Here is a 12,349-nt window from a genome sequence, read left to right as displayed (position 1 = left end):
TGTGGAAAAATAGGGGACTTCTTTCCTTTTAATTGCAAAGAAATCACAGACTTACAGTGAAAGCAAAATCAGCTGCACTCTTTAAATAATGTAAGAAAGTAAATTAAGTTTTAAAGTTACTAACTAGCACAGACTTTCACATTTTGTAAGAACTGCTGATCCAGGACAGGAACCAGTATAGCAGGCTCTTGTATTTCTTTTGAAAAATAGTGCCCCCAAGAATGATGCTACTGGTACAGGTTTTTTTTACTGTTAAACTACGGGGTGATTTCTGATACACTGAATGTGGTAATGTAAAACTAAATCTGAGAAAGACTTCCTATTGAAGGAGATAAAGCTGGAAAGTTATTCAGGATGTGTTTTCAGACTGTCTCCCTGTATAAGCAGAGGAAAGGCCTTTTCATGTGTGCTTGCTTCCTCTCAGTAAGTCAGTCTTGCATTCAGCAGGTGAACATGGGCTAACCCTTCTGCCACAGGTGTGAGGGCAGCCAGCTGCTCTGGGCAGGCACAGCTGGCACTGGGGAAGGGGAAATCCCATGGAAGCAGTCTCCAGCCTGAACTCAAGGGCAATGCTGCTGTTGGGGTGTAAGCCTGTCCCTGCTGCCTAAACACTGCAAGGCAGTAACACTTCTGTGCTTATGCAGTATGGTGTAGTTACAGCAGGGCCTACCATGCTGTCTTTTATTTCCCTTCTGCTTTTGGAAAACTGCTATCCTACTGTCAGGCTTGAGCACACATTGTACCTTCCACAGGAGAAAGGGACGAACAGCTTCTGCTTTCCCTTCTGATGCTGCCTTTCGGGAATGTCTAGTCATAATTGTCTGGCCTGCAGGCCCTGTTGCTAAGTGCCCCATTGCTGCCCCAACCAGCTTCTTGCAGCTCTATCAATACCTGCCTTCGCAATCAACCTGAAGCACCTAAGTGATCCTCTGACTCTGCAGAACTTGTGATCCAAAAAAAAAAAAAAACCCAAAAAACCCAATTTTTTTGAAAGCCACTGCTTTAAGCAGTCATTGAGAAAAATAAACTTGGCCAATTCAATTTGTAAGGTCTGTTTACGCAGAATAACCCACAGTGCGAACAAGCTATTCCTTGCAAATTTAAATCCTTTCTGTGTTCTTCTGGGGCTTTTCCCCTTTGGAAAAAAGAATTAAGCTTAACATTTAAGAACTTGTAGTCTCTTTGTCTCTTCAGAATAAATAGCTCAGCTAATAAGGAAACACAAAACCATGCATATGACTCGCTACTTAAGCTTATTATGACATAGGGAAACAATACTGAAATATATGAACTTTGAAGTTAGAAAACTGGTTGAATTCCAGGTTTCATGCTAACAAATGCAAACGAAGTGTTAGATCTACAGCACTCAATTTCTGTGTATTAAACAGACTGCACGTGAAAGTGAATTATAATTACAACTACCAATCCTACACTGCATGGGTATAGCCAGTAATTTTGGATCCAGATCTCAAGTTAAAAAGCTGAAGCCTCAGCCATTATAGTAACAGAAATAAAGTATATTTTAATTTTTTACATGCATCTCTGAGCAAGCTTTTCTATTATAAGATTTAACCCCCCCAAAAAAATACAGCAGCTCAGCGTCCCAGATCCCATTACAAAACTGTGGGAATGAGCCTAATTACCTATGGAATTCTCACATGGGTCTTAGTGGCACTTGGTGTCTAATCCCCGAGGCTCGCTATGCTCATTGCACCTGACTTGTAACAGAATTTTGTAAATAAGCATCCCTTCACCCGTTTCACTTCTGTCTTATCTTGGTGATTAATTTCCCTCAGTGCTTGGCAATAGCCTGCTGCATGACACAAGAGGATATACAACATGCTGCAGTAGGGCTCTTTCACTTTGCAACAGTATATATTACATCTTCTACCTGAAAGCCGCAACCAGCAGGCTAGTTTGCCAGAATATTAGTTATGGGAAGCAAGGCAGCACCAGTGAAATCAATACCTTATTAGCCTGTTGGCGATGTGTCTCAGCAGGTAGGAAATACCAGTTCAATTCTACTTCAGGGAATTGAACCTGAGTTTGCCACATTCTGCATTAAGTACCCCAACTAGACATGTGAGCATCTAGGCAAAAACAGAAACCCTGGGGAAAATCTGTCCTTAAGGTCTAGTCAAAAAAGATACAGTATGAGAAACTGGTTTTCACAAATTTTTTAAATATAATTTAAAACTTAGTGCTGTCTATCCTTCGAAATATGCCTTTCAAATGAAGTTACATTATTTCAAAAGTTATGCTATTAAATTACAATTCCTACATCTGTTAATAACTAAAACATTTAATCAAATTAACTAAGCTACAATTCTGCCTACAGTTATGACAATATATAGTGAAAGTCAGGTTTGAACTGAACATCAATATATAGCACTTCTGTTGTATTACTCCATATTGGACAACAGTTACACATGAAAGAAGGAAAATGTATAATCAGCATGCTAGGTGCAGTATGCATTTAGAAAAGCAAAAATATATTTATATATTTATATATCCAGAAGCAAATGTTCACTATCTATCCTGGGAGAAAAAAGTTCTTGCTGTGAGGAATGCTATAGTAAAGTTTGGATATCCAGATTTTCTACTGGAATTTATGCTATGTTGTTGAAGTCATAACAAATACCTATTTGGGAGTATTTCCTGTCTCCTTTAGGCTTCTAACTTAGGTGGTCTCAGCGGTACCCTAAAGTTCTTTGGAGAGGCTGAAGAGAGGGAGGTTCCTCTGCAGACAGTTCAGAGCACCTGCACCTTAAGTGCCATGAACTCTTTTTGGAGATACTCACTTCTCTCTCTGAATACATAAAGACACCTAGGTGCCTAAGTTAAATACCTGAAGTTAAGCAGTGTGAAGTACAGTTCATTTAACAGCACAAATCTTTCATTCAAAACTGAAGAAATATTTATTTTATAAGGACTTTGCTAATTGCAGTTACTTTGCTAATATAGCTGTCATTTCAAAAAAGTTTTGACCTGATAACTTCATTGTTATGCACCCTACTCTCCACCTTGACTGTAGGGAAGCTAGGCAGTAGGGTGCCTGAACTTGTACATAAAATAAGCCTAAAAAACACTTCAACCAAGTCCTCCTCCCACAAAAACTGAAGTATTATTTCAGGTATAAATCCTTCAGTTTCTTTAGCCACTCTGCAAGATCTTTGCAATCATCTTTAGCCTTTACTACTACATCTGCATCTTCAGTTACCGGATTTACACTTTTTCCTACTACTGCATCATAAGTTAGGCAGGTTGTTTTCAACAACAAATGCTATGCAACACGGAGTATTTTCTGTTTTCACTCCAGGATTACAAGTGTGTGGTCTCCATTCTTACTTGGGGATTAAGGTACTGAATAAAATGATTGTTCTTCTGTGTACTTCCTACTTAACTTTGGTGTACTGCGATCCTTACAGGCAGTTAGCTCAGCAGGTCAGTCATGTGAGAGAGAATAATCCAACAATTGCGACCACAAAGCTCCTACCGGGCAAGTACTGTACAATAAAACAGTGAAGTTTCTTCTGTGCTGGAGCTTTACATCCCTTTTCTCCAGCTCATAACATGATTATATTTACTTTGTCTAGAACCAGATTTCCCATAAACATATGGTAAATATATATGGCTGTCTTTTACAGACTTCAATTTGCAGTATGCTATGGTGAGAATTTACAGCACACTGGCTGTTCTGAACTAACTCCTTATGGGGACAGTGAACACTTAACACACACATAACACAGAAATAAGCATATACCAAATAAGCTTTACTTCTCTTTCTATTTTGTACTCAGTATGCATCCAGATGTTGCAGTAGTTCAGAGGGACAGAGTAGCTAGAGTACTTGACATTCACACCTTAATAGGACTTAAACTTTTAATTTTCTGAAGCTTAGCACACAATAAACTAGGTTCCTTTATTAGGAAGAAACTGATTTTAATGTGCAAGAACACTTTATTTGTAACTCAAATATATCTGGTGCCCTATTGGAAAGATTTCTTTGTCAGCTCTAAGTTTGATCAATGAGCAATTTCTAAAAGTAATTCTCATTTTGTTTTAGGAGTTTCACTATTTTTTCCTCTGCTGCTTGATCTCTTTTTACCCCTACTCCTGGATCGAGAAGAACTCCGACTTCTGCTCTTACTGCGTGTTCGACTATGACTTCTGCTGCGACTACGGCCTCTCCTCTTTCTCCCTCTGCTGTGGGATCTCCTTCTTTCTCGACTTCTTGACCTGCCAGACCGGCGTCTTTTCTTGTTTTTGCGGCTATTCTTTTTTCTCTCAGATTCTCCATTTCTCCGGTAAGAATGTTCTGGGCTAGGGCTGCCCCTTCTCCTCGACCGGCTGTAATAGTCATCACGATGGCTTGTTCTGTTTCTCCTTTCAGAGTTTTTAGACAACTGATTAGTCCGCTCAGGAGAAATACGTATGTCTCTATTGGCCTCCCAGAACTCATTGTTTGGATTTTTGAATACATGAAGAAAGTTGCAGTGTTTCCCTCTTGGACACTTCTGCCTTTCAAATAAGCCTGCAACAGATTATTAGGGTTTGCTTTTTTTTTTTTTTTTTTTTTTTTTTTAAATCTGTCACAAACAGAACACAAATGCAATTATGAACCAGGCCTAACTATTAAATTTGTTTCTTCATTATGTGCCTACTGCAAAGAAACTTAATGCACTGCATTTTGCTTCTTTCAACAGAAAAACATGCATCTGAGGATCTATCAATTTAATTCATGCAAGGTTTTTTTTACAGTAGTTACTTTTCTAAGTATTAACTTTCTAACACATATTATAAACTAGCTACTAAGGCTTTAGCTTAAAACAATTTTCATAAATAATTTTACTGCCTTTGTCTTCCTAAGAATGTAAATGTAAAGAAATCAAACCTGATAGTTACTGCTAAGAATTGCTGATGGCTCAAAAACTGTTGCTGTGTTTGAAGAGATAAATTAGTACTTCCTGTATGCTATTATATCCAAAGCTAGGATTCAAATTTTCTTCTCCTGTCCAAGATACATCCACTAGGATGACTTGGGCACTTATGTGACATGGTATGAATACTCCCTTTCCTTTCTAAATCTACACAAGTGTTATTTGTCTTCCAAAAACAACTGAAACTGAACTGCAACATTATTTGAAAGCCACAGGCCTTTCAGCCTCTCCTTTTCAGTAAAGTCTTTCAGTAGCACACATTCTCTTTTCTAAGTGTTTGTGACTCACCACAAATAGCAGTCTTCCATCTTGTCACCGGACAAAATTCACAATGAAGCTGTCGTCCTGCATACCATCGTCCACTGAATAGAGCAAGAGCTGCCTGACAATCCTTCTCCCTTTGCAAAGAAAAAACAGCATGTAACATGATCACACCGCAATCATTTAAGATGTCACTTACCAATTTGGTGCTCCCATTACAGTGTGAGAATGAATCACACAGATTATATAAACAACATTCATTACTGTGCTCTGGACTTTGGTTGTAAAACTCGGTAAGACTGCAAAGTACTTACGTCTGATACTGGACATACACATTTCCTCGCAGGTGAGGCTCATAGTTGCAACTGACCTAAAGGGAATGACACAGTAAGTTAGGGCAATTGAAAGCCTGTGCTATACCACAGCTCAGGCATGTGGAGCTGACAACCATTCTGATTTATGACAGCATAGCAATATGAACATATACATGATTTTCAGTTCTTCTGATCTGAACACTTAATTTTAGTCAAATAAAAGCACTGAAGAAAAGCCCTTCTGGTTTATGCTTGCATGTTTCCAGCATTTTGCTTTGATTAACACTGGGAACTCTGCTTCATTTAGTCTATAAGATAGCCTGTACTCAGCTGTCTTGCACTTAAGTCTGCACCAACCCTACTGAGCAACAGCCAAATCCTGCTCTGAAAACAATTATTAGTTTCCTCATTAGCTTTTATGTGGGATTCATTATGGCAAAAGAATCTTCAGAACAGCTTAGCTACACAGCGCCCCTGCAAGATGAGCTGGAAAAGTTGAAGTCACAAGCTTTGAATGTCCTGTTCTGAAACAACATTTTTCATAACAATTTAGTTTTCCAAGTATATCTAAATCTCTCAAAAATACACCATTTTATTTCTAAAAGCTTGTTACTAATTGCCAGGGATTCTGAGACAGGCAGGCCCGAACTCAGTTCTTCATGGCAGAAGTGTGAGACCAGCCTCTTTTGTCTCCAGTCCTTTTCCTATTTCCACACCAAATGAGGCAAGCAGCTTCTTTCATCACCGAACTCTGATTCACCCTCAGAGCACTGGATTAGGCAAGGGCTTCCGGAACAAGAGCATGCAATTATATAATGAAATATTACAGAACAAGTAGATGAACTATTTGAGATAAATAACAATGGCAACACAAAAACAAGCAAGAATGACTTTGCCGTGGACACATTTAGGTGGAAAACCAGAACTGTGTTTTGTCAGGATCTTCCAGTGAGATTCTGGAATAGCGCTCCAGAAGGAACAACAGGAATAAAACCCCAGGCTACTTTGGAAATGGAAGTCCACTGAAAGAAGGGCATGTACAGTGTGATTCCAAATGGCAGCAGAGACTCCACTCAGTCACAGCCGAGATCCCTGCAGCCAACATGCAATTTCTAAGCATCTATAATAAAATGAAAATGCCCATGAGAATCAAATTGCAGTTGCACAATTACTTCAGAAGCTGAGAAATGCCATGCTGAAAGCACTTACTTGGTTATTAGCTGTACAGACCGAAGTACGGGCAACTTAACAGATATTTATATATTATATGCCAAAGATAACCATCAAACTCAGATCTTCAAGTTAGTAAGGCAGCATTTCAACCCACACTCCACTGGGTATCTATATCCCACCTTATAGGATGGAGCAACACCTGCCAATATTCCATGAGTCAAGATAAGGAGGAGATACTCCTCCACGCAAGTAGATGTTTCTTACTTACAAAGCTCATCAATACAACTACTGAAAATTCACTTTTTCTACTTCACTTTCCTCTTGCTTGAAATGCTAATAAAATTTCAATTCTGAGGCAGTTGTCAACAGCAAGAAACAAAAGGAAAAAAGGCACAGCGTGCCTCCTGGTGACTTCAAGAAAACATTCAGGAGTGGCAAGCAGAATGGGATGCTGCAGTAGGTTCTGCTACAAGGATATTTCACCATCCAAACCGCACCTTTTGAGGCAACCTGGGACTGTTAAAACACATCATTCATCTCCAAGGTCTCCATTTACAGGTCCATCTTTTTTCCCCGTAAGAAATCATAATATAGATGGGAAGAATTCAGGAAAGATTCAGCAAACCAGGTGCATAAACTCAGGAGAGATGAAATATCTCAACACCATTTATATAAAATACCTTTTTCTAATACAGCCAGTTCAAATTAATTTCTGCTACTGAAATATCTACTACCTTTTCAGTTCATCATCATCTGGGTTTTTTATTCCAGCAGTCCCAAAATTACATTCTTTAGATGTATACTCCAAATACATTTTACACCCCCACTATTTCATTCCTTAGGCATAGCTTTAAGGGGCACCCATGCAATAGCTGACATACCTTTATATTTTCTAAAAGTCCCTATGCCCTCTGGGGTCAATCACAGGCTAAGTAAAGAGGGGACTGTGAGCTAAGTGGATTATTGAGCTGCATGCATATCTTGCAAATTTGCCTCAGCATAAGCTTTTATAAAAAGTTTGGGGGTGAGGGGGGAGAAGATTTATCCAGAATAAGACAATGCTCCTTAATGGCAGTGACAGGTGCACAGGTGCCATAAGAGATGCACAGTTTGCAGTAAAGACACCGTATAGTTCTCTGACATACACAGAATTTAGCTATGGCATGCTGCATGGAACTCCAGCTAAGACTAGCAAAACACACCTTATATGATGTATGTTAAAAAGCTGCTGCACTCATATGCATACCTTGAATTGAACAACCTTCCCCACATTTTGAAACTCAGGGAGAACATCCTCATAGAACTCCAAGAATTGCTGGTAGGTCTCCTCATCGCTGTATTCGAGACTCGCGTCTGTGTCGTAGTCGTCTCTCCGACACTGCTCCATGCCAAAAGTAAGGAACATTCCTCGGACGAGTAGCGTCTTACTAGATGTTGGATAGTTATGCTTGCGAGAACACCTGGATATTTGCAGTAACAGAAGAAAAACGAAAGATTTTCACTTTCAGCAAAAGCTGCACCTGTTAAAATTGCAAACGCTTGCCATTTTGAGTAACAGCTTTGCATTACAAAAGAAGATTCATTAGTGGATGACTGCCGTATTTCAATTATTAAAACAGGTTTTTCAGAAGTGAGTTTCCACATAATTTTATTCTGCCATGGATAAAGACCTTTTTGCTTACAAAAAAAAGCCACCATTGGTCTGCAAAAACTATACACTCGAATAATATATGAAGAACCGAAGTCATTTCTTTTTTGGGCTGCTAGGCTTGAATATTTTCCCCATTTCTGAAAGTCTTTCTTTAAAATATCTTAAAAGTAGTATTTTTGTAAAGTCCCTGCTCTTTTATTACCAAATTAAACAACTTTTACTGAAATTGTTCTTAGCAAATTTGGCGGGGGTGGGGGGAGGCAGGTCTAGACCTGAAGTTGGATGAGTTCCAGATGGATTTTTTTCCACCTTTTAACAAATACTTGTTATGAAGAAGTCTTGTCTTAATCTGCATCTTCCTGGCGGCCATAAAAGTATTAGATCTCCTTTACTGCGTATCATCTTCAGGCTACCTCCCTCACATGCTAAAAACCAATTCTCCCTCACAAGCCTTTAGATTTAGTAAGAACATAGATGTTAGCCTGTTTATTTCACTGTGTTTTATAATCTGTTTCAAACACTTCCTGAGTAACTGAGTCATGCCCTCTTTAGCACATTTTGCTTTTCATGACACGATCAGAACAACAGCCAGACTAGTCTACTCTCTTATCTAGCAGTGGCAAAGCATAGGCAACGGGGGGAAGTCAGGTCCTGAAATGGGCTATTACCGCCTAGACTTGGGATAGGAAATTTCTTCCCACATCCAGTCAGTCAGAAATTGACTCATTCTTTCCAGTTTGCAACTTAAGTGGACAAAAGAAAAAAAAAAGAATTTGATTTAAATTTTAAAAATTGCCTTACTTCAGTATTCCATATGGATTATAGAACTCAAAATATTATAGCCAACCAATATTGTCTGTACACAGAATGACAGAGCAGTAGTGCATAGTTAATAGTGCATGGCAAAACAATAGCAGCTCCAAGGAAAACGATGCAAAAACAAGTATTATGTATATTAGGGCTTGAGTTACTGGGGAAATTAATAAAGATGAACTCAGACAGTTTTATCTTCCTCAAGACAGAGCTAGCTTTGATGAGATTCAACTACTATTTTACTGATAATACTGGCACTGAATTATCACCATTCTTGTCCATTTCAGCTTCCACACCATCCTCCAGTCCCTACCCTAGCTGCATCTCAGTCCACCAACTTATGGTCAATGCCAGAGGCTGAAATGACCACAATAGGAAAGAGGCAGGTATGTAAGGAGGAAAGATGGTGAAGGAGAGGGAGTTGAAATCAGCCAGCAACTACAGGCAAGAGAAACAGGGCAGAACATGATGTTTCTCAGTATTTATTTACTAAGTTTATTCACAGTTCAAACAACATTTTGAAGTAAAACTGTTTTTTATCCAATCTATAATTAACTGAAGGAGGTTATCTCCATTAAATAGTGCCAAAACAGAAATACTACAAAGATGACAAAGAACTAAACATTAAAAGCTGGACAGCAAAAACACAGTCTGCAGTGAACTAGCTGGCTAAGTTTTAAGAATTTAGCCCTTATTTCAGAATAGAAACCAGACATAGACTTGAAGCTTCCACAGAGTTAAATTATCACATAATTATCCATAATATAGATCACTCTAAAACAAATTACTTTTAGGATAAGGAATACTAAAATAGATGGACCACATATATTTCAGCAATACAAGTAAATAAAAATGGCCTTATTAGTTTATGCTGAAGGTTCATCTAATAATTATTGTAGTCTTTCCCTGCTGAGGTATTGTTCTTCCTTAACACACAAATTCAGGGACTTCCTAGTCAGATGCTGCATTTGGGTCATCATCTTTAATGGTCGCTGATGAACTCCATGAACCTATTTTTACTTTTGGCCTCCACCACATCTTGTGGCAACAAGTTCTACAAATATGTTCCGTATAAAAAAACTACCTTCTTTTAAGCTGGTAAAAAAAAGCTCAGGGACAGCTAGTTAAACTGTTTCATAATAAAAGCAAATAATCCTTCCCATCCTATTCATGAGTTCAATGTTCTTTTACCACATCCATCCTCCATCATCTCTTCCAAAGTGAAATCAGTCACTCCTCCTACAGAAGCTGTTCCTTATCTCTGATCATCTTGTTTCCTTTCTCTGTTCTTACCTTCTACTCTATTTCCTTTTTGAGATAGGGCAGCCAGAACACTATATGAGATGCAAGAATGAATGCATCACAGACTTACACAGCATATAAACAGGAGAATTCTGGAAGTTACACAACACCTTTCCCAACTGTGCAACTGTATGCTTCATTTGCTCTGGTCAGTTTGGGGGGGGGGGGGGGGGAAATGTCCTTCTTCTTCTTCCCTTTTTGTAAAATGATGCTGCAAATGCAAATTGGTCAAATGCAAATCGGTCAAGACAAAAACCATCATCATCTGACCAGTTCATCTGATAGTTCCTTCAGGCCTGCACCACCAGCAGAAATCACATATATTCTGACTGAATGCATCTGTGCATCTGCCTGACCTGAAGTAAAGTCAGTTTGACCACCGGAATCAGAATGTATTCTCAATATGCCATAACAACAGACGTGTTGATTCCAGTCAGGCAATGGGTTTGCTCTCAATATCTAGTTCCAAAATAGATATCCCATCCAAATACATGGCAGTAATTTATAAAGCAAGATTTCTTCAGTTTGCATATGACCTAATGGAGTTGCCTCCCATTCATTCCTCCAGAACATTTTTATGCTGGTAAATATTCAGCTGATTACCTGTCTCCAAATCGGCAGGAACCTGTTTTAATATAGAATGGGCAATTTGCTCTGTCCTTCTCTGTTCCTATATTCTCTGGCGGCTCTGGGTTATGCAGGTAATACCATTCTCCAGCTGTAAAAAAAACATTAAAACACACACAAGTTAGAAAAGAATAAAGAAATGTAATGTCAAAGTAAAAATATCAATTAAATCCACATGCAATTATGAGCACTCCTTTACTATAAAGACAAGCTTGAACCATATTTAAGCATTGTTTCACAAAGCTGTCCCATGCCTTGGATCTCTGGCAATGGAAACCTTTTTTCTTGATGATTGCTCAGTTTTAAGAACAAGTCTATATTCATAATTTCACCAAACTGAATATTTTCTTTTGCTGAGGGCAAATTTTCATAAGATTTTACAATCACAGTTATGATATTATTTGCTCCTCAGTCAACAATTTCATTTGTCATCTATGAACATTACAAATAGTGGGACAGATTTTTTCCATTCTTCTAAGTTTGTTAGTTACTTCATTCCAGTAATCACATATGAGTAGCAGTGAATCCACGTGGCAGATGGAAGGCTGGAACTGTTTCTTATTTGTCTTTGCAACAACTCAAAGCTCAGCAAGGTTATCACTAACACTTTTATGCAAATAGGAAAGGCTAAGAAAAAAGTAACCTGCTAAAGGCCAGAATTAAAACAACAACAACAACAAAATAAAATCATAGTACTGTGGTTAAAAGCCTCCATATTGCTTATCTAAGGCCATTAGATTAAGATTTCTGAAATTCAAATTGTGATTATCAAGTTGCAAGCATTGACTGACCGCAAAAAAACCTGAACACAGACTTTAAAAAAGGAATTTTCATGTTATTACCCAAAAGACTTGTAAAGCTGAGCAGCCTAAGGTTCTCATTCTAAATCAACTGAAAAATGTGTTTCTCTGCAGTCAGCATTTGAACCTGCCACCAGGCTCATTATTCTCGGCCATAATTTCCTCCCAACAAACCAGCACTGTCACTTCAACAGTGTGAAAAGTGAGTACCTGAACCCTTGAAGCTTTATATGAAGACTCTGATAGACTACATTTCCTCATCTTCCCTTGTAGGAATGGCTATTAATACATTTTGAGCTCTGGGCAATGAATAGTTCAGAGCAGATTTCTACTCATATTACAGAGTAAAACAGCTGTTTAACTGTAATTTGGATCTCAATGCAATTCCAATGTAATGGCAATCAACAAACAATTGGTAACTAGAGTAAAACTTAGTTTTCAGATGCATGCAACAGTTTAAGCAGAACA

General features: G+C 38.4%; 1 protein-coding gene across 1 annotated transcript in view; it reads right to left on the bottom strand.

The window, feature by feature from the left end:
• ZRSR2 (zinc finger CCCH-type, RNA binding motif and serine/arginine rich 2) overlaps window positions 1–12,349 on the bottom strand; it is a 17,882-nt gene continuing 5,533 nt past the window's right edge. The window contains exons 6-10 of the mRNA XM_067317580.1: window positions 11,058–11,194; window positions 7,935–8,148; window positions 5,516–5,571; window positions 5,229–5,338; window positions 1–4,534 (exon numbers count right to left, since the gene is read on the bottom strand). Coding sequence (XP_067173681.1) covers window positions 4,053–4,534; window positions 5,229–5,338; window positions 5,516–5,571; window positions 7,935–8,148; window positions 11,058–11,194 — 999 coding nt within the window. The 3' untranslated portion in view covers window positions 1–4,052. The remainder of the gene's footprint in view (window positions 4,535–5,228; window positions 5,339–5,515; window positions 5,572–7,934; window positions 8,149–11,057; window positions 11,195–12,349) is intronic.

Source organism: Apteryx mantelli, chromosome 1 (assembly GCF_036417845.1).
Source record: "Apteryx mantelli isolate bAptMan1 chromosome 1, bAptMan1.hap1, whole genome shotgun sequence".
In the NCBI taxonomy this organism is placed as follows: domain Eukaryota; kingdom Metazoa; phylum Chordata; class Aves; order Apterygiformes; family Apterygidae; genus Apteryx; species Apteryx mantelli.
Note: the sequence above shows the minus strand (reverse complement) of the source record. Positions and strands in the feature narration are given on the sequence as shown.